Source organism: Emys orbicularis, chromosome 10 (assembly GCF_028017835.1).
Source record: "Emys orbicularis isolate rEmyOrb1 chromosome 10, rEmyOrb1.hap1, whole genome shotgun sequence".
NCBI classification, from domain to species: domain Eukaryota; kingdom Metazoa; phylum Chordata; order Testudines; family Emydidae; genus Emys; species Emys orbicularis.
Window position 1 is genome coordinate 72,701,259 of NC_088692.1, and position 19,226 is coordinate 72,720,484.

At 45.8% G+C, this 19,226-nt stretch overlaps 1 protein-coding gene across 1 annotated transcript in view; it reads right to left on the reverse strand.

Annotated features, from left to right (window-relative positions):
• The window catches only part of HDGFL3 (HDGF like 3), a 51,409-nt gene extending 32,776 nt beyond the window's left edge, over window positions 1–18,633 (reverse strand). The window contains exon 1 of the mRNA XM_065412221.1: window positions 18,550–18,633. Within this exon, the coding sequence (XP_065268293.1) occupies window positions 18,550–18,633 (84 nt within the window). The remainder of the gene's footprint in view (window positions 1–18,549) is intronic.
• Window positions 18,634–19,226: the final 593 nt, after the last annotated feature.

Consider the following 19,226-nt stretch of genomic DNA (forward strand, 5'->3'; position numbering starts at 1 on the left):
GCCGGTGATGATTGGCTGATAGACTGCAGTCTGCCCCAGGGCGCGGGGGCTAGATGGTGACTGGCAGTAGCCACAACTGAGGCGACATTGGGATAGGGGGTGGGGGTTCCCCTGGGAGGGGAGACCCAGAGAAAGAGTGGGGTACTGCCAGGGGGGCAGCACCTAAGCCAAGGGCACCGGGGTCTGGGAGGGACATGGGGCCAACAACAGGCGGAGCACAGGCCTGCAGAGGGCGCTCCAGAGGCTGGAGAGCTAATTCCCTGGATGACCAGCAGGAGGCGCCGCAGGGGTGAGTCCACGCCTGATTACACTTGGCTTTCGAAATCCTTACAAGCACTGCTGAGCACAGGGCTTCATAGTATGCACCAAAGTGATAGTAAGTATTTGCAGGATCAGATCCCCTCCAGAATAATAATGTGGCAATCATAGCAAGAGAATGGATTAATTCATGAGGCATGATATTGTATAAGAGGCCTTGCAAAATATCGGCACAAAATGTTAACAGTGTTTTAATGAAGAGACGATGTCTGATAAATACATTCTTTCTAATGTTTTCACCTCTTAATGTAGGAATTTGTGTCATTTCGACAGAAGCGCCCATTTAAAAAAATCTCCTCCTTCAGAAACCTGACCCAAATCCTCCACAAAAACAAAAGCTCCAGGACAGACTCATTCGAACAAATGCAGGTAAATCAAAATCTTTTTAACCTACAAAAGAAGCTTGTTATCAGTGATACATAATTGCCATTTCTTAGTTTTCAACCACAAGGCTTAATAACTTTCTTCAAGCTATGAGCATATGGCAAAGAAACGTTTGCATTTGCCATCAACAGGGCAAATAGAAATAAGAAGTGTTAACAACTGGTAAAGAAGGAAGACCCTGGAAAAATAACTATTGTTAAAGAGCTGGTAAGGGAATACCTGAACAATGTGAACATGTATGAATCAGTTGGTCCGGATGATACACAAAGGGAACCACCATCTATTGAGTTTGCTGGACCACTGACAATTATTTCTGAAAAATCATGGGTAGTTGGAGAGGTACTGGAATAAGCAAATGTCATACTGATTTTCAGGAAAGGAAAGAAGAATGGGTCCCTTTTAGGCTCCAACTCTGCAATACATATGCAGAGCCTGGCACCTGCATGCAGCTCCATTGACTTCAATGGAGCTCTACACAGGCAGTGCGGTCTGCTTCCACAGGCAGCATTGCAGGATCAGGTCCTTAGACTATAAATTCCCTGGGATAAGCACTGTGTTCCTTCCTCCGTATGGCTCACAGTGCCTAGCACACTAGGGCCCCTCTCCTGCAAACGGATCTGCCCCGACTGAGCACTATGCATGCATGAAGGTCTGGGTAAAATAATGGAAGAGGTAAAAAAAATCAACAAACATCTGGTGGGATAATGGAAAAATGAATAATAGGAAGCATAGGACTATGAAAAGCAAGACAAACATGAGCCCCTGATATTGCAAACACTTCCACATATGAGTAATCCATGAATGGATGTAATCTAATTTGACTTTAGATAACAGCACCTCATAAAATCCTCAGTGAAAAATGAATTCACATTGGCTCAGATAGAAACAGTGGCATCTGGACTGAAAACTGACTAATAACTGATTGATTTACGAGAATGATAATGATAAAAAATAAAATAATATATTACTCAGAGGAAGTGTCTGCCTTGGGTGGGTTCACTGTTAGGACCAGTCTCCTTTAATAGCTTTACCCAGTTCTGGAAGAGGGAGTAAGTGATAGTACACTTGGAAAGTTTGCAAACACCAGTGAGGACAAAGACTTGATTCAGTTCTCACACCAGCATAAACATGGAGAAACTCCACTGAGGCCAATGGCATTAGCAATAGTGTGAGAGTAGACTCAGGGCTCTTGACCAATCAGAACTGTGGGCTGAAAACAACAAAACAGAAATGTTGTTTCGAAAAGTGAAAGTGAAGGCAATCGGACACCATGCGAGGGAGATATCTGGGAAGCAGCAATGCTGAAAGGGGCTTAGCAAAGATAGCAGAGTGCAGGTTAGACATGAACTGGCAACGTGATATGGCTACAAAAGAGGCCAGCGCAATCTGGGCTCATTGTGCAGACACACAACCTGTCACAGAGCAGGGAGTGTGACAGGGTGTATCAACCCCACACTGGTGAGGCGAGGGTTAAGGAGCTGCTCTGGACGAAGGAAGCCACGCCCCCTCATCTCTGCTGGGCATGCTCCCAGTAGTGGGAGCATTCAAAAGGGAGCAGCTCAGCTCAGTCTGGGCTGACCGAGGAGGGCAGTTGGATGCAGCAGCCTCCTGCCGAGATGCCGCTGAGACGCCAAGCTGCCGGGACCAAGCCTACTAGCCAAATTGCCGGAAGCCTATCAACTATGGGAGCCAAGGGCGACGACTCGCTATCGCCAGGGGAAGGGGCTCCAGAGATGAAACAGGGAGGGAGCCAGGAGGGATCCTAAGACCGAGCCGTGGCATCAATGGATGTACAGGAAACGGGTAGGAAGTGACCCAGGGAGCATGAGTAAGGATACCAGACCGTATGCTATGTATATGGCCTACTGCTTTGTAGCACCCTGGGTTGAAACCTGGTGGTGTAGGGTGGGCCCGGGTTCCCCCCGCCCCCCATTGGGACAATAGCCCCTAGGCAGAGCAGCCCTGGACTCTCACCGTTGGGTGACGCTACCGTGAAATGTAGCTGCTAGGCAAGTGGCCCTGGACACTCACCACTAAGTGGTACTGCCAGCCTGGGGCACACAGGCTGCTCCCAGCAGGGAGATGACAGTTATGCTCTCTGTGGCCTTGCTGTGACCACACCTAGTACACTGTTCCAGCTCTGCACCACAACAAATTGAAGGGAATTTACAGAGCAGCAGCAAAAGCAATGCAGGGGCTGAAGAAATTGATAAACATGCAATAATTAAGGGTGATCGTTATCCCAGTGCAGAGGGACCACGTACGGTTGTCTGCATCACTTCCGCTCTTGGGGGCAAACCGCACCTCTGCTTTCATAGCCTGGAGGCTTCCTTGGCAGAACTGGGGTGGTCTCATGGTATAAACTGAAAGGAGGGGAGGGGATAAATCATATATCTCCCCTGTAAGGCAGAGACCAAAGCTTCTTGGGAGCATCATCCCTACGTCTAGAGTTTTCCCCAAATGTCCCAACAAACCAATTTATAGGTAACATTAGGTCTAACATATTCTCCTAGCTCCTCAAGATCCATTTGCAACCCCCCCCCTTCCCCCATTTACTGCTTTTCTTAGCTTATCACCATCTCCAGCCTTGCCCAGACACCTGCGCAGGGTCATAAGAACATAAGAAAGGCCGTACTGGGTCAGACCAAAGGTCCATCTAGCCCAGTATCTGTCTACCGACAGTGGCCAATGCCAGGTGCCCCAGAGGGAGTGAACCTAACAGGCAATGATCAAGTGATCTCTCTCCTGCCATCCATCTCCATCCTCTGACGAACAGAGGCTAGGGACACCATTCTTACCCATCTAATCAGACTAGGGTATGTCTGACTCAAAGCACTTTCACACTTGAACTTTCATTTTGGGTTAGGATTCATACATATTTATGAATGCATTTTTCTCTCAAAACAATACCCATGCTATTTATACTTGGGGAGCTATACAGTGTCCTGGCTAGTAATAATAGAGACCTTGAAAACCCACCCCACACACTGGAGCACTAGAGTGCGAGGTATTCATGGAAACAAAATGGTGTCCACGGTTGTCCAGTCCATGAGCAGCCAGAGACCCAGGCACAATCCCAGTGTGACACAACACCCCATATTCTTCACAGTAATATTATTATACGAGTATGGTATAATTATGATGTATTTCATGCAATATAAGGCATGTGAGATATCATTGAAAAGGTTATGATTTACTGAATCTGATTATCTTATTTGTATGCATGTATCATTTTTGTATCTGGAGTTAGGAATATTGACTGTGTATCTGCAGTACAAATATGTTTACACCTGGGGAACGCCCACCAGCCAGAATGCACTCAGTCTAGGTGGTTGGCTGGGAAGGGCCATTAGCTTCTTCTAAGGCCTATTGTTTTCTCTAATCTCCCACCAGGGAGCCTTCCTGAGGATGCTACAAATAGCCTCCAAGACATGGCTGCTATGACTCTACAGGGGCATGTGACCAGATCACCTGGTACTGGACTCCATCTTGGAATACCAGTGTTTTTCCACTGACTGGGTGTGGGAACCAAGCTCGGAGACAAAGGGTTCCTGCCCTATGCAAAAGCTATTTAAGGCAGGGGAGTGACATCATCGTGGTTCTTCACTGACTCCCCACCCAAAGGAGATTCTTGGAAAGACCTGAGGAACAAAGACTGAACTGGGGGGAAGTGCTGGACCCAGGCTAGAGGGATTTCTAGCCTGTGAAAGGAATACCTGGGGTTTTAAGCTGAAAGCAAGTGCAGCTTGCCCCTTAAGAGCCTGCAGCAGCTTAAATCATCATTTAGGATGCAAATTTGCTACTCATATCCAATCTCTTTAGTATATTAAGCTTAGATTGTGTTTTTGTTTATTTGCTAGGTAACCTGCTTTGATCTGTTGCTATCCCTTATAATCACTTAAAATCTATCTTTTGTAGTTAATAGATTTATTTTTGCCTTGTCTAAAATCAGTCATAACCTGGGGCAAAAAGCTGTTGTACATTTCCTCTCCCCGTTGAGGGAGGGGGCAAATTTCACGAGCTTACACTGTACAGATCTCTGTGCAGCACAAGACGGTATAATTTTGAGTTTACCCTCCAGAGCAGGGTGTGCACTTGAGTAGTTGAGCAGTTCCTTAGCTGAAGCCTTCCCATGCAGAGCTGATCTCAGCGACTGTATGTAGCTGCAGCTGGGTGAGTTGCTGCCTGTATGTGTGCTGGAGGGGGCTTGAGGGCCTGTCACAGCAGTACTGTGTAAAGGGAGCCCAGGTGGGCTCAGTGGTACCCCAGTTCCAGGTGGCACCCCAGGGGGAACCTTTAGTAAAACAAAGGTATCCATGGTTCACCAGAATACTCCACATACTTTGTGCTGCTCCAGTGACACAGATCAACTGCAAACCCGACTTACCTGGCCAGCTAAGCTGAGTGATGGCTGCTGTGTGTCACAGAGCAATGCAAAACTGCCAGAGCTTACCAGTTAATCAGGGCCAGTGTGTGGATCTCCTCAATAATGGACTCTGACAACCCTCAGCCCATTAGCATCTCTTCTGTCTTTTCTGAACGGAGCCTCTCAGCCCATTTGTTCTCATTTAAGGCCCTCTGTCGGTGAGCGACTGAAAGCAGACTGACTGCACTGTCCTGGTGTGATTCAAAGGAATCAAAAGCTGCTAGCCATGAAAATATGGATGGACCTGGTAGCCCAAACTGTCTCACTGCCTTGCCAGTTGGCCTCTTGAGTAGAGCAGGTGTGGGGACAGAAAACAACTCATCACAAGACAGCCTATGGGGCAAATGTGCAATTGCCCCAACACCATCCTCTGGGATCTCTCTGACAGGAAAAAATATAGAAAGTGGTCTTGGTTATAGATAGATGGGAATTTGTAGAAGAGACAGCCTAAGAACACCTGTCCTCAGGCCAGAAGCTCCCTGTGCTATCTCATTGACTTCACTGGCACTTCATGGGGGAGAGGGGGGAACTGAAGGAAGAGTTTTGCCTACTGAGATTGTTTCTTTTGTGTCCCTTGCATGTTTTTCTGTTTAACTAGCTACACTGGTGCAAGCTGGAAATTAGCTGTACCTTTTGGTAGGCTGAGAGTCCTCTGCCCCATAACGTGATATCTGAGTCTGTCGGTTGCTGATGTGTTCCCATGCATTTCTGAAGTACTATTGCTTGCTTGCTTTTCACCTACCCCACACTGTCTGGCAATACGTTCTTAGGTTTTTGACAAAAATCTCCTGCAGTTCCCAGTACATGCTACTCCATCACTTTGGCCCTGATCCTGCAAACATTTATGCATATGCTTAAATTTAAGCACGTGAGTAGTCCCTTCAAAGTGAATTCATAAGGATCTGTAGGATAAAGGCCTTTGCTTGCTGGCTGTAGCTAATATGTATTTATTTTTGGTAAATGTAGTAACAAACTCTGATATGGGTCTGCTCCCCATTGCTGTTTGCATTAACTGCGTGTCTCTTACATTTTCTTTTACCCACTGCCTCCATGGGTTTTTTTTCTGCAATTGCATTTGTAAGTAGGCATGCATTACCAGGTCCTAAGAGCGAATGCAAGTGTACTGGCTTCCTGGGTTCAAACATCCTTTTATGATTAGCAGCACTGGCTTCCCAGCAGTCCCAACCAGGTCACTGCAGTCTGGTACCTTTTCTCCATCTCATGGTTCATCTGACTTTTTTCCCTTTCTTCCCTCACTGCTCACTCACTCTGGCTGTGTGTTATATATATACACACATTGCTTTGTTAACTTATGGTCTTAAGGAAATTCCTTGGTGTATATAACATTCACGGTTTGGCTTTTTCTCTCTGGTGTTATATGGTGCCTTCAGTTCAAGCTGCTAAACTGAAGCTGGCAGCTAGCTTCTCTCTAGGCTTTTACATGCTGCTGCAAGGCAAAATAACCTGTTTCCAGTCTGTATTTTTAGGGCTGCAGCTGTACGCTAATTCTCTCTCCACGCTGGTGTAAGAGGCTATTTAAAGGGATTTAGGGATATAATACATTTTCATAAACCATGAGACATATTCTCCAGACTTATACCCCTTCAACCTTGGGGGTTTGTATTGAACATAACACTGCAGCATGTTGTCTCCAATCTTTTATACCAGCGTTTCCCAAACTTGGGACACTGCTTGCGTAAGGAAAGCCCCTTGCGGGCCGGGCCGGGCCGGTTTGTTTACCTGCCACATCCACAGGTCCGGCCGATCGCGGCTCCCACTGGCCACGGTTCGCTGCTCCAGGCCAATGGGAGCTGCGGGAAGCGGTGTGGGCCGAGGGATGTACTGGCCGCCACTTCCTGCAGCTCCCATTGGCCTGGAGCAGCGAACCATGGCCAGTGGGAGCCGCGCTCGGCCGGACCTGCGGACGCGGCAGGTAAACAAACTGGCCCTGCCCACCAGGGGCTTTCCCTAAACAAGCCGCGTCCCAAGTTTGGGAAACACTGTTTTATACTGACTTCTGAAGGCATTTCTAGACTTTACGGAGCTCTTACAAAGGGCTGGGAGATGAGTATTAAATCTTGCTGAAATCCAAGAACGTTCTGTGTCGTTTGGGATCAGCAGTGATGCAAAAGATAATATTTGGGTTGACCCCGGATCATTTGGAGTATGTGGGACTTTGGAATGGAGAAATGGCCATGGAAGTCTGCTATTTTATGTTGCTGTAGTATTTATTCTAATTAGTTACTTTCTTTTTGTTTGTTTTCAGTACAAGGAAAAAAAAAAACAGGTTTATGCGGGTCCTTCAGCTTCCCAGTCAGACAGTAAGAGGAAAAAAAACAAAGCAAGACTGGAAATGAATCTGCACTTTATTTCCAATTTCTGTATCAGGTTTAGAACTAACCGTTACAAAAAATTATGTAAAACACTCTGAAAAATCCAAAGCCAGTAATACAGAGCCTTTTCTGTGAGTAGGAAATGAGGGGAGGCTGGATCGATTTCCTCCTTTAAGTTTTAGAAGGTTTACCTCATGAAACTACCTCTTCTGCCAAGTATTTCTTGGACTCCTTTAAAATACTGTTTATTCTAGTTGCTCCTCTTGTGAATCATCCAAACTACTGGAGCCTTTTTTGTTGATGCTGCCTCTGGTCGGAGTGCACAGTTAAATGGTGTGCTTTCATTGCAATGTGCACCACCTAGATTTTAGGCTTCTGTCTCTGGTATATGTCACTAAAATATTTTTCATAGACCCATAGAGGTTAGAGACGTAAAGGACCCATTAAGTCATCTAGGGCTAGATCTGTAAAGGTATTTTGGTGCCTAGAGATGCAAATAGGCTTCCAGGTACTTTTGAAAACCTCACTAGGTGCCTATCTGCATCCTTAGGCATGTAAATATCTTTAAAAATACGGTCCCTAGTCAACATTTTGCCAGTGAAGGAGTGTTCCATATAGTGTATTTTCTAGTTGTTGTTACCATTTATTATGCATATTCAAGTAGCACTTACAGGCCACTGTTCTAGCCCACATGTAGAAAAGGTCTCTGCCACAAAAGGGCTTAAAGTTCAAATTAAGATTTAAATCTCCAAAGCGAGTTGCTTCTCCATCACTGATTAATCCATATCACTGTCAGGAAGCCCTCCTGATCTTTGTTCAAAGGACAGTCATATATCGGTTGAAAGTGTTCATTATTACCAGTTTTATTGTTGCAAGCTATTATAAACATATGTTTCTATATGTTAACACTCGTCTTTCTACATTTAGTGTAACACAACATTAAGGTTGGGAAATCAAGCACTCACTAGCAGGAAATGCAAAGTTAAAGTTGAAAGCACAAACCTTAGCGTTGTTCCCTGCGTTTATATCAGTTTGTACGGCAGTTAGTGCCATGGAGGCTAATCTCAGTTGGAGCCTCTAAAAACTACTTTAATGCAAATAAAATACACTAAGAAGAGGAACTTATACTCTGCCAGTATCATCATACATTATTTGTCAATTAATAGAGCATATGTCAATTATAATATAAACTAGCAATTTTTATATTTCTGTGGAATGAGTTATAATTAAGTACATACAGTTTTGAGAACCTTATTCACTGCAAGTTTCACTTAGGAGACAGATTCACCACTAGCATAAGCAAGATTTCCATGGGATTGTGTCCACTTACAATAATAATGGCTTTGACCTGAAATCCATAAAACAAGCAATGATTGATGAACACCTGTTCAGTAGCTTTAAAGTTATGAGGAAAAAAATAAGTCCAACAGAAAAACTTAGTGCTCATGTGCAAAAAACTTTCAATACTCAGAGCTTCAAAATTACTGAACCAATATCCTGCATTCTTGCCTATTCCTTAAATTCACTCAGATTTACAAAAAAACATTCCATGGTTAAACAAAATACATTCAGCTACTGTTATTTGTGTACAAAACTCTCACCTGAGCACTTGGAGATGGTTGTTTAATATAACAACAAGCCATTGAATTAAAAAAAAAAATGATGAATTTTGCTGAAATTTCCCTGGAACAGTTATGTCTGGGCTGAGTCTAAGCATGGAACATTTCAGCCCAAAAGGGAATTTGTCTGTCAAAAGTTAAAAGCAATTTGAAAATGGGGTTTATCATGAACGTTACATTAAACCTTAATTATAACAGTCACTGCAGTCCCTGCCATGACCCTCAGATGAATTCTGTTTTAAAGCATGCTTCCAAACAGAGCACAAGATAAAGAGCGTGAGATGAGAGGAGATCCCAAACCCCCCAAATACAGGGAAATTTACACTTACATTTCTCATTATTACTTTTGGAAAATGAAGGAAATAGTACATGATGTATTCAGCTAACAATATTAACTATCAATACAATGAGCCACTGAAGTCAATAAAAGAGCATCCTCTTACATCTGCTCCAATATCTGCAAATAAGGCTTAAATTCAGATTATCTAAGCAAAATGTGCAAAAAGTCTTGAAGGTAAGAAAGGGTTCCATGACGGGAACTATATTTCACATGTAGAACATCGGGTGTAGCCACAGGAGTTTTGCATGCAGAACCCCTTATAAAGCAGGAGCTTAGTAGCTGATCATGAAATCATGGCACAGATTGATCCAATATGACAAACTAATGGAGAAAGCCTACCAGGGAATACTATTTGCACAATTCTGATAGTGACAAAAGCATAAGATAGTGTGACAGGGTACTATTAGCAGCACCCTGGACACTGGGTTTGCTGCAGCACAGGGAAGAGTACAAGCTCAGTTGAAGCATTAATACACTTTTTGTTGAGGGGCTGTGAGCACCTAGATCAGGGGTCGGCAACGTTCGGCACGCGGCTCGCCGTCCCGGGCCAATGGGGGCGGCGAGAAGCCACGGCCAGCACATCGCTCGCCCGCGCCGCTTCTCGCCGCCCCCATTGGCCCGGGACGGCGAACCGCGGCCAGTGGGGGCCGCGATCGGCCGAACCCGCCGCGTCAGCAGGTAAATAAAACTGGCCCGGCCCGCCAGGGTGCTTACCCTGGCGAGCCGCGTGCCGAACGTTGCCGACCCCTGACCTAGATGATCATCACTGAGCTAATGAGGTATTTGGAAGGATCAGGATACAAGTGGGAGGAACAGGAAGCAAGGAGCAGCTCAGAAGGTGAGCCTAGCCGGAGGAGTGAAGGTGGCATGGACGCCTCTCCTTGCTGTAAACCTGCATGGTCTTAATCTGGAAGAAAAGAACACACACACACACACGTTGGTGAAAGATAACAACCTGGTGTGTGTTTGTGACCATGAGTCCATGCAAATTGGCCAGGCAGTGGAGTACGCTGAGTAGTGGCAGAGGCGCCCTGTGATGCGTGGGGGTTGGTCCAGGATTAATAATTCCCTCAGCTGATAAGGAGCCTTGAGGGAGACCTGTGCGAAGGCAGGAGATCCTGATGCTGTGCTGGTTAGTGGAACAACAACAGGAGATGCAGAAGACCCAGCAGGCAGGGATGCAAGCACTTCTGAGTTGGCAGGTGCAGCCCCAGCAAACGATGCTAGCACTCATCAAGGAGCAGGCCCAGGTAGAGGAACAGCTCCTTTAGAGTTTGGTGAGCTCCAGTGAGGGGACTGGAAATTGAAATGTGGGCCTGGGACTGTGTAAGACAGTCCCGGGGGATGACCCCGATGCCTTTTTACTACCCTTTGAGCAGGTGGCTACTAGCCCCAAATACAACAAGGGTGCATGGGCACTTGGGCCAACCCCTTATCTAGGCAGTGAGGCTCAGGTAGCCTATATGGCCCTAAGCAAATACACTAGGCCAAAGACTATGATACACTGAAGACTGCTATTTCAGACAGGGTCGGCCTGTCTGAATACCGCCAAATATTGATAAATAATGCCAAATATTCAGGGCAGCCAGCTGGAACAGTGGGATATGTCCCAGGGCCTTTGCATATAAATGATCAGACTAGGCCACTGGATGGTTGCATACAGCTGGATAGACAGCTCAATCGAGACCCCAATGGACTCCATTATTCTGGAGCAATTTAAACAGCACCTCCCTGCAACTACCTGGGTCTGAGTTTGGAGGAACCAGCCAGAATCATTACAGGTGGCGGTAAAATTAACAGAGGAGTCTGTGGAGGCAAACTTTCCACAGAAAGAGCTCCGTACCCCCTATAATCAAGGGTGGGGGGGGAAAGGCTGAAGAACCTCATACAGCAAAGCCTGCGAAGGGGATGCAAAGGGCAAACAATGATGCCCCAGCCGCCCGCGCAGTAGTCTGCTACCAGTACAAGGGCCAAGAACACATAAAGAGAGACTGCCCCTGCATGGACTGTGGGTTTGTGGAGTTCTGTGGGTGGACAGGCCTAAAAAGGGGACCTGAGATAAGAACAATTCCAGCTGAAGTAGGCAGAAGAACGACAAGGGGTGTTATGAAATCAGCTGCAATGTGTTCCCTCATACGGAATACCTTGGTTAGGCTGCAGTGGCAACAAGAGAGGTTGATGATAACTATTTATTGTATATGTGGGGAAAAGAGACCTTATCCCTTGGCGGTTATCCCATTGGAAGTAGAAGGAAAGTGTAGATGGCAGTGAGTAGGGCTAGTAAAGTCTTTGCCTTACTCAGCAATGTTAAGAACAGACTGGATCCCATTCCTTTTATGTAAAAAGAGTTGATGATGGGGGGAAGGGACCCCAACCAGTGGGTCTGTGCAAAAAGCTCACGAGTGTCGATCCTTCCAGGTCCAGTATGTGACAAGCTTAGAAAGACGAAACACACTGGAGGACTTGAGGGGAGGAGGAAAAGTTGAGAAGGGGAAAACGAAGCAGGGAATGCTAGACCAGGGACACCTAGAGAAGGAGGATGGAGGCTCAGCCAACTTCCAGCAGGAACAAGTCCTGGGCAAGGCTCAGGATGGAGAACAAGCTGAAGAGAGAGGGGGGTCCCAACAAGGAAGCCTTGTGAACCTACCCCGACAGTCCCAAATCAGGGCCAAGATAAGTCAGGGGAAGAGAGGGATCCCGAGAATGGGGCTCTAGAGGGACAATTCATGCAGGTAGATATAAACCATGAGCCAAGTAAATTGGAGGAGAGATCAGTGAGGTGTGACTGGTGCAATGACCTATGGGCCGAGGTGGAGATGTGGGGAAAACCTCCACCCTCAAAGTGTCCTTTTTGTTGGTGGAAGGCAGGAGACCATCACCAGTAGTCCATGGAAGGCCAGCTGCAAAAGGAACAGGAACCCCTAGTAGAACCCCAGCCCCACAAAGAGGATGGGGCATGGGCAGCAAAGAAGACCTCTTCCAGAGGCAAGAAATTTCTCAGGAGAAATAAGTGGCTAGGTATGAGACAGGGCACAACTAGTAGCACCCTGGTCACTCGGTTTGCTGCAGCACTGGGAAGAGTACAGGCTTAATTGAAGCCAATTATACACTGTGTTGGGGGACTGAGCACCTGGATAGTAATCACTGGGCTAATGAGGCAATTTGGGCGGATGTAAGTGGGATGAACAGGAAGCAAGGCTCAGCTCAGAAGGTGAGCCTGGGCTGCAGAATGAAGGTGGCACAGAAGTCTCCCATTGCTGCATGCCTGCATTACACTTGTTACTTTGTAAGAAAAGAACAAACACACACCTTGGTGAAAAGGTAACAACCTGGTGTGTGTTTGTGACCGTGACACCACACAAGCTGGACAGGCAGTGGAATACACTGGGTTGCACCAGTGGTCCCCTGTGACAGATAGATAATGAGAGGGAGGAAAAGTAGGAATAGGCTGAGAGTGATGAAGGAGGAGGAGATATGAGAGACTCAGATTTAGCAGCAGGGCAAAAAGTGATAGCAGAAGACCAGAGCAATACCAGGGGAAGGATGGAGAAAAAGCACAGAGTGATCTTTAAGCAAATGGGAAAGGACTGGACAAGTCCCAAATGGCCAAAGAGAAAAGCTCATAGATTGCAACTGGTTTTGGCATGAAAATATAGAGAAAGATCTGCTGTCTGTTTTTGATGGGCTCTTTGAAGTTTTCTGAATCTAAACTGATTTTTGTCTGTCATTCTTTGCCAAAAAGGATAAACTCTGCCAGGGAAACCCTACCTCCTCTTGTCCTTTGTCCAATAAGAAAACAAATGGTCTCTTTAAAATATCAAACACTTTAAAATGTAGAACCGTACTTCCATGATTGTTTGAGGGATCAGTGATATTTCCAAGATGCCATACATACAAATTTCAGTTATAAGTTGTTGTTAGTTAAGTATCTAGCATATTAACTTACTGTGTCAAAACCAGGGCCCTGGTCCTGCTCTGGAATCCATCAGTGAAGACGCTGTGATCATGCACAGTCCTGTAGAAGTTCACATTAGTGGATCCCAATTCAAAATCGGGGTCATAATTTGTTTCTAAAATTTCTGTGCATGTGTCTTAAATGTATTTTTCCACACTGTTCTTCCCTGTTTTATTGAAGAGTGAAAATTAAGACTGCTGGTATTATTTCACACTTTGGTAGGTTATTTTTTTTTTAAGGTTCTTTAATACAGTACCATAGTATTAACAGTGTTACTCTTCTAGGCAACAATCAAACAAAGCACATGGTTAACTTCAACTTAAGTTCCACATTGGGATTACTCAGTGTTTAAAGTTAAACATGTCTTACGGGGGTTGTTAGATTGGGTCACAGTTAACAATAATTTTTAAATGTTTTGGGCTGGAAACTATCAGCCTACCCTTGTATCTTATGTTCAGCTGCAGAAATTATTTTAATATCACAGACAGTGGTCCCCATTACAATGCCAGAGTTTACTAACAGTTACTGGCAAGAGGTATCAGATCACATATTGATTCCCTAAAATATATAAATACCTCAGGAAATCTTTTTGTGGTAATTGCTGGCAAATGTTATCTTCTTTAAGTGTGACTCTTGTACATTTACCAGGCAGCATCACATGTGCTGTCAAACATATCTAACAAATATGACATACAAGGCACTGCCAATATAAAGCTGCAGCAAGGAATTATAAGGGAGAAGGAGCTAGATGTGGGTCTAGAAGAGAAGACATTCAGATTTCCAAGAGACTGTAAACTTTAGATTAGTTAGTGTAACATCATAACTCTAAGGGACATATTTTCACCTGAATGAGAAGTGAAAAGCATCTTTCCAAACCTTTTGAGTGTGGCAAATTAAAGTTCACTGCAATATCTGTTTAGATCTCTTTTGTACTGTTCCAAACCAACTTAACCATCCTTGCACAAGCTATCTGAGTTTACCCAAATCTCGTTCTCTTATCCCAAGCCACATTATGTTACATTTTGTTCGGTGAATTGCATAAATCACTTACCTGGGCAAACTCCTACATTATTCAGGTCATTCAGAATTGTGTTCCTCTCTTTACATTTGCATTAACGGTCTCCTTATTTTTTAATCACCCACACATTGTGTCATCTAATTGCTTATTATTTCTTCAGGGACACTGATGAAATGAACACAATTATTGATTTTTTGTATTCTTCCTTTCATTTAATCTTAAGTGGCTAACCAATGGCCAATATTCACCCCTTCAACAAACTAGAATATAATATCTGGAAGGTGCAATGAATATTTTTCTCTGTTTCTAGGTAATGATATGGCACCCATCTTGGTAGTAGCTGAGCAAGTCACAAACGCTAATGACTTTACTGACACAACACACTTGTTAGGTAGGGAAGTGTTGTTGTTCCTGTTTTACAGACAGTGAACTGAGGCCCAGAAAGACTGCGTAACCCAAGGTCGCACAGGTAGCCTATAGCAGAGCTGGGAACCAAACCTATATTTCCTACTCTCAGCCTAGTACCTCAACCATCCGAGCATGCTTCCTCCATGCATACTAAATGCCTCTTCTGACTATGCAATCAATGTACTGTCAATGGAACTTCACTTGTTTACACCAGCAGGGGTTCTGGCCACTTAGTATTTATCTCATGGCTTTGAAAAGCACCTTTGGATACATGGAGTATCAAAAGTGCTACATGCATCTTACACCAAACTGCTACTCTTCCTTTTGACACAAGATAGTACTTGATCCACTCACATAAGTCACCTTGGATACCAAACTTACAGACTTTGGCCCAATTCCTGCCATCCCTACTTATTAGCCTACATTGGGGCCAATGGGAGTTTTGTCTTTGAGTAAAGACTGCAAGATCAAAACAGAGAGAAGTCAATATGACTTCAATGACATCTTTCATATTCCAAATATCCAAAAGTGCCTAACAAAGACGGGTTTTGTAAAGCGAGTCTTTCCAACAGAGCATGGAAAGACCTGAATGACTGTCAATTGGAGTTTTGACTAAGGACTGCAGGATTTGGCCCTTTGTAAGTTATTAATTTGAGATGATGCTCAATATCATAAGCTAGTGAAGCTCACGAGTCATAGCGTGCCATCTATTTTTAAGCAGCGCTCCCTATTGGTTTCTCTACACATCAGCCACTTTCCACCTCTTCTCTCACTGTTCAGAATGTTGCTCTTGCCCACACAGGGCTCGATCTTCTTCCTGCTGAAGTCAATAGAATTAACGGCAGATTCATATTGGTAAGAAGTGGCTGGCTTAGTGTCAAAGCTGGCTACCCACTTCCTGTCCTGCTTTAATACTGCTCCACTTCACTAAATACAGGTAACTATTTTGCCCTCCTATAGCACTTTCCTGCCAAGGACCACAAAGTCTCAACACGCCCGCTGTGAGGGGCCATTGCAACAATAAATTATTTAAATGCAACAATAAATAAACTCTTTGGATTACTAAACCAGTATTTTTAAAATAAAATATGTTGCTTTTTTTATATGTGAGGTTAAGGATCAAGCATACAAATGGTTTATAAATGTTATATTGCGGTATATACACATCTGAACTTTGATCATACAAATTTCTTCGGCCTAAGCAAAACCTCTTGATAACTGGGGTTCAGTTAATCAGGGGAGCTGACTTGCCGTCTCACCTGCAAAAATCTCTACTTCTCTCCTCATCTACATGCCACAATAGTCTTCTTGGAGCACAATGAAGATTAGTGTAAACCCTGTGGCCTTGTCTTCGCATGGAAAAAAGGTGTGTTAAATTGTGTTCGCTAACACATGGTTCCTGAGGAACCTGTATCCTGAGGAACATACCTTTGACTAGCCTGCTGGACACATAATCAAAGATGTGCCCATCTGCGCTCAGTGTATGATAAAAAATAAATAAAAGTTTGCTGAAACAAAGAGCCCTATCCTATTTTCCATTTACTTCAATTAGTTACCATATGTTAGCTAACATGAGTTAACAACACTCCCTTTTTACTCAAGAGGACAAGGCCACAGGGCTAGTATTCACTATACTCGGAGGAGAATGTTGTTGCATGCAAGTGAGGAGAAGAGTAGTGCTTTTCTTAGTAAAGTCAACAGGAGTTTTGCCATTGACTTCAATGGGAGCAGGATCAAACCCAAAGCTGGAATGATCTGAGTTGTTAAAGTCACTTGCTGATCCATTTTCAGATTAAATTAAACCATTATTGATGTAAGAAAGAAATTGATTTACAATAGACTCCATCGTTCTACTGATGTGAATCATCACCTTTAACATGATGTTGGCCATCACAAGCAGATATAAGAATATAAATGCTGATCAGAGACATTAATTACAAATACAATGTGAAGTTTAGACATGGATCACTTGATAATTACCTGTTCTGTCCATTCCCTCTGAAGCACCTGGCACTGGCCACTATCAGAAGACAGGATATTGAGCTAGATGGACCTTTGGTCTGACCCAGTATGGCCATTCTTATGCTCTATGTTCTTATGCCTATTCACAAATGAATTTCAGCCTGCTCTGCCAAAGCAATTGGGCGTGCTTCCTTATTTCTGTTCCCTTTAATATTTAGCATCCTTTGATTTTTCCCTTCTCTATCAACCTTCATTTAAGCCTCTGATACTGGTTTTCCCTCCTTGTACTGTGTCTGCAGCGCAACACTCACACTCTCAGTCACACTCACAATGCCCCTTGCTTCACTTTTCAGCACTTACACATACCCTTTTCTCATCGCTTTCTCAAGGGCAATGGTAAAGTCCATGGTACCGTGACCCTGCTCTCCTGTACTTTCTTGCACAATGTATACAACACTTTATAATGTTCAAGCTCTCACAGATCATAAACACCAACAACTTTCTTTTACTTGTGAATGAAAACAGAATGTAGCACTGAATAGTTGTAATTTCCCCCCGGGAGGATGGAATGGACAATGAATAAACACAGACTGGCACTGGATGATGCCTGCTGGGTAGATCACACAACAAAGTACACCGTGGTGAACAAAAAAGGGGGAAGAGAAGGCTGTAAGTATGCTGTGGTATCAGGTCGTCCCTGGGAACGCCCTGCTCTCTTTTGGGGCCCTAAAGAATATGGATATTAAATATACACTGGGATGCTGATTTGATTGCCAAATGCCCATGATGCTTTGGGTTTGATGCCATGATCCAACTCAGTTATTTCAAACCAGTTTATAATCAAAGATGGGAAAGGAACAATAATAAAATAAAAAATCCACAACCCCAAACCACCACAAAATAAAAACAGCCACTGTCTCACAAGCCCAGAACTTCTCCACATGATCAGCCCCCCAATGTGCCTGCATTTGGAAGGGTACATGGAAAAATGGAGGCCATGTAGTCCAACTCCTCCTCTCAATTAATAACTTGCATCCCTCAGGACTGTGTCCATGTTTATCACTTATCTCTTTGTAGTAGACCATGCCTCCTCCGCCCACTACAGCCCCAAATATGGTGTATTCTGTGCATCAGGCACCCTGCAAAGAGTTGTTGCCTACATTCTAGGCCTTGCTCTCCTCCCATGTGTGTTTCCCATGCAGTAGACACTTCCTGGGCTGAGAGAGACACAGATCTGGCCTTCTGATGGCTATGCCTGTTTGTCTCTTTCTCTCCCTCTGTGGCTTCATATTGTGGGCAAAGGCAGCTTTTCTGCAACTGCCTGGGAATGTGCATGTGGGAAGGCTGGCGGGAGCCCTCACTACTGGCAGGGGGGGCAGTGAGAGGGGAGGGCGTATAATAAACAGCATCATTATCATGCAGAGCTGCCAACTCCCCATAATAATAATTCAGGTACAATCCCCGCACGCCCCCTCCTTCTCCCGGGAAGGGGGGGGGGGCGCGGAGAAATCTGCACAACCAAGCAAAGATGCACAATAATCCAGCGGGGAACAGACCCCCTGTCTCCCCCCAGCGCTAGGCTCCCCGCCGGGGTAGGCATGAAGGGCTGGGGGGTGGGGCTGTGTCTGCGGCTGGGCTTGCAATGGACCCAGCAGCAGCCGCCACACGCCCCAGGAGAAGCAGAGGAGAAGCAGCGGGGAAATGGTCGGGCCGGGCGCTGTGCTGGGGGGGGGGGGGGGATCGGGCTCCCTGCATTGCCCCCCACCCAGCCCCGGTCCGCACTCACCCTGGCCGGCCAGTGCGGGTAGCCTTTCATCTTGGCGAACACCAGGTCTCCAGCCTTGTACTCTCGGGGCCTCGGACGCGCCATCGGGAGCTTCCCTCCTCCGCCTGCCCCGCGCCCCCTGCACCCAGCTGCCCCTCGCGGGGTGCGATCCGCACAGGCAGCGGCAGCCGCAGCAGGGTCGGGCCCCAGGCACCAGCCTCTGTCCCCGGCGGCGGCAGAGGTGGGGGGCGTGTGTGTAGCGGGGGAGGGGGAGGCCTTGGACTCAGCCCCACCGGCCCCCAATTGCTGGGATCCCACTGCCGGCGGGGCAGCGCCCGGGCCGGGGCCGAGGCCGGAATCCCCCTGCGGGCGGAGCGAGCCTGGCCGAAAGGCAGCCCCTGGGCGAGCCCGCTACACGGCCCGCGCCCCGCGCTCCATCCCCGGCGCCGCAGCCTCGGCAGCAGCAGAAATATGGATCCTTCTCCTCCAAATTATTCCTCGGGCAGCGACCGAAAACAACAGGATCTTCGTGTGTTTTTTTCTCTCCCTGCTTTCCCTTCCTGTTATTTTCTAGGTGCACGGATCCGTTTCTAGGAAAAACAGCAGAGCTCAGAGCGGCTCAGTCTGCTCGCTGCTTGCCTCCCCGGCTGAGGCGCGGGGCTCTCTCTTTATGCACCGTTTCCACGGGGGGCTGAGGA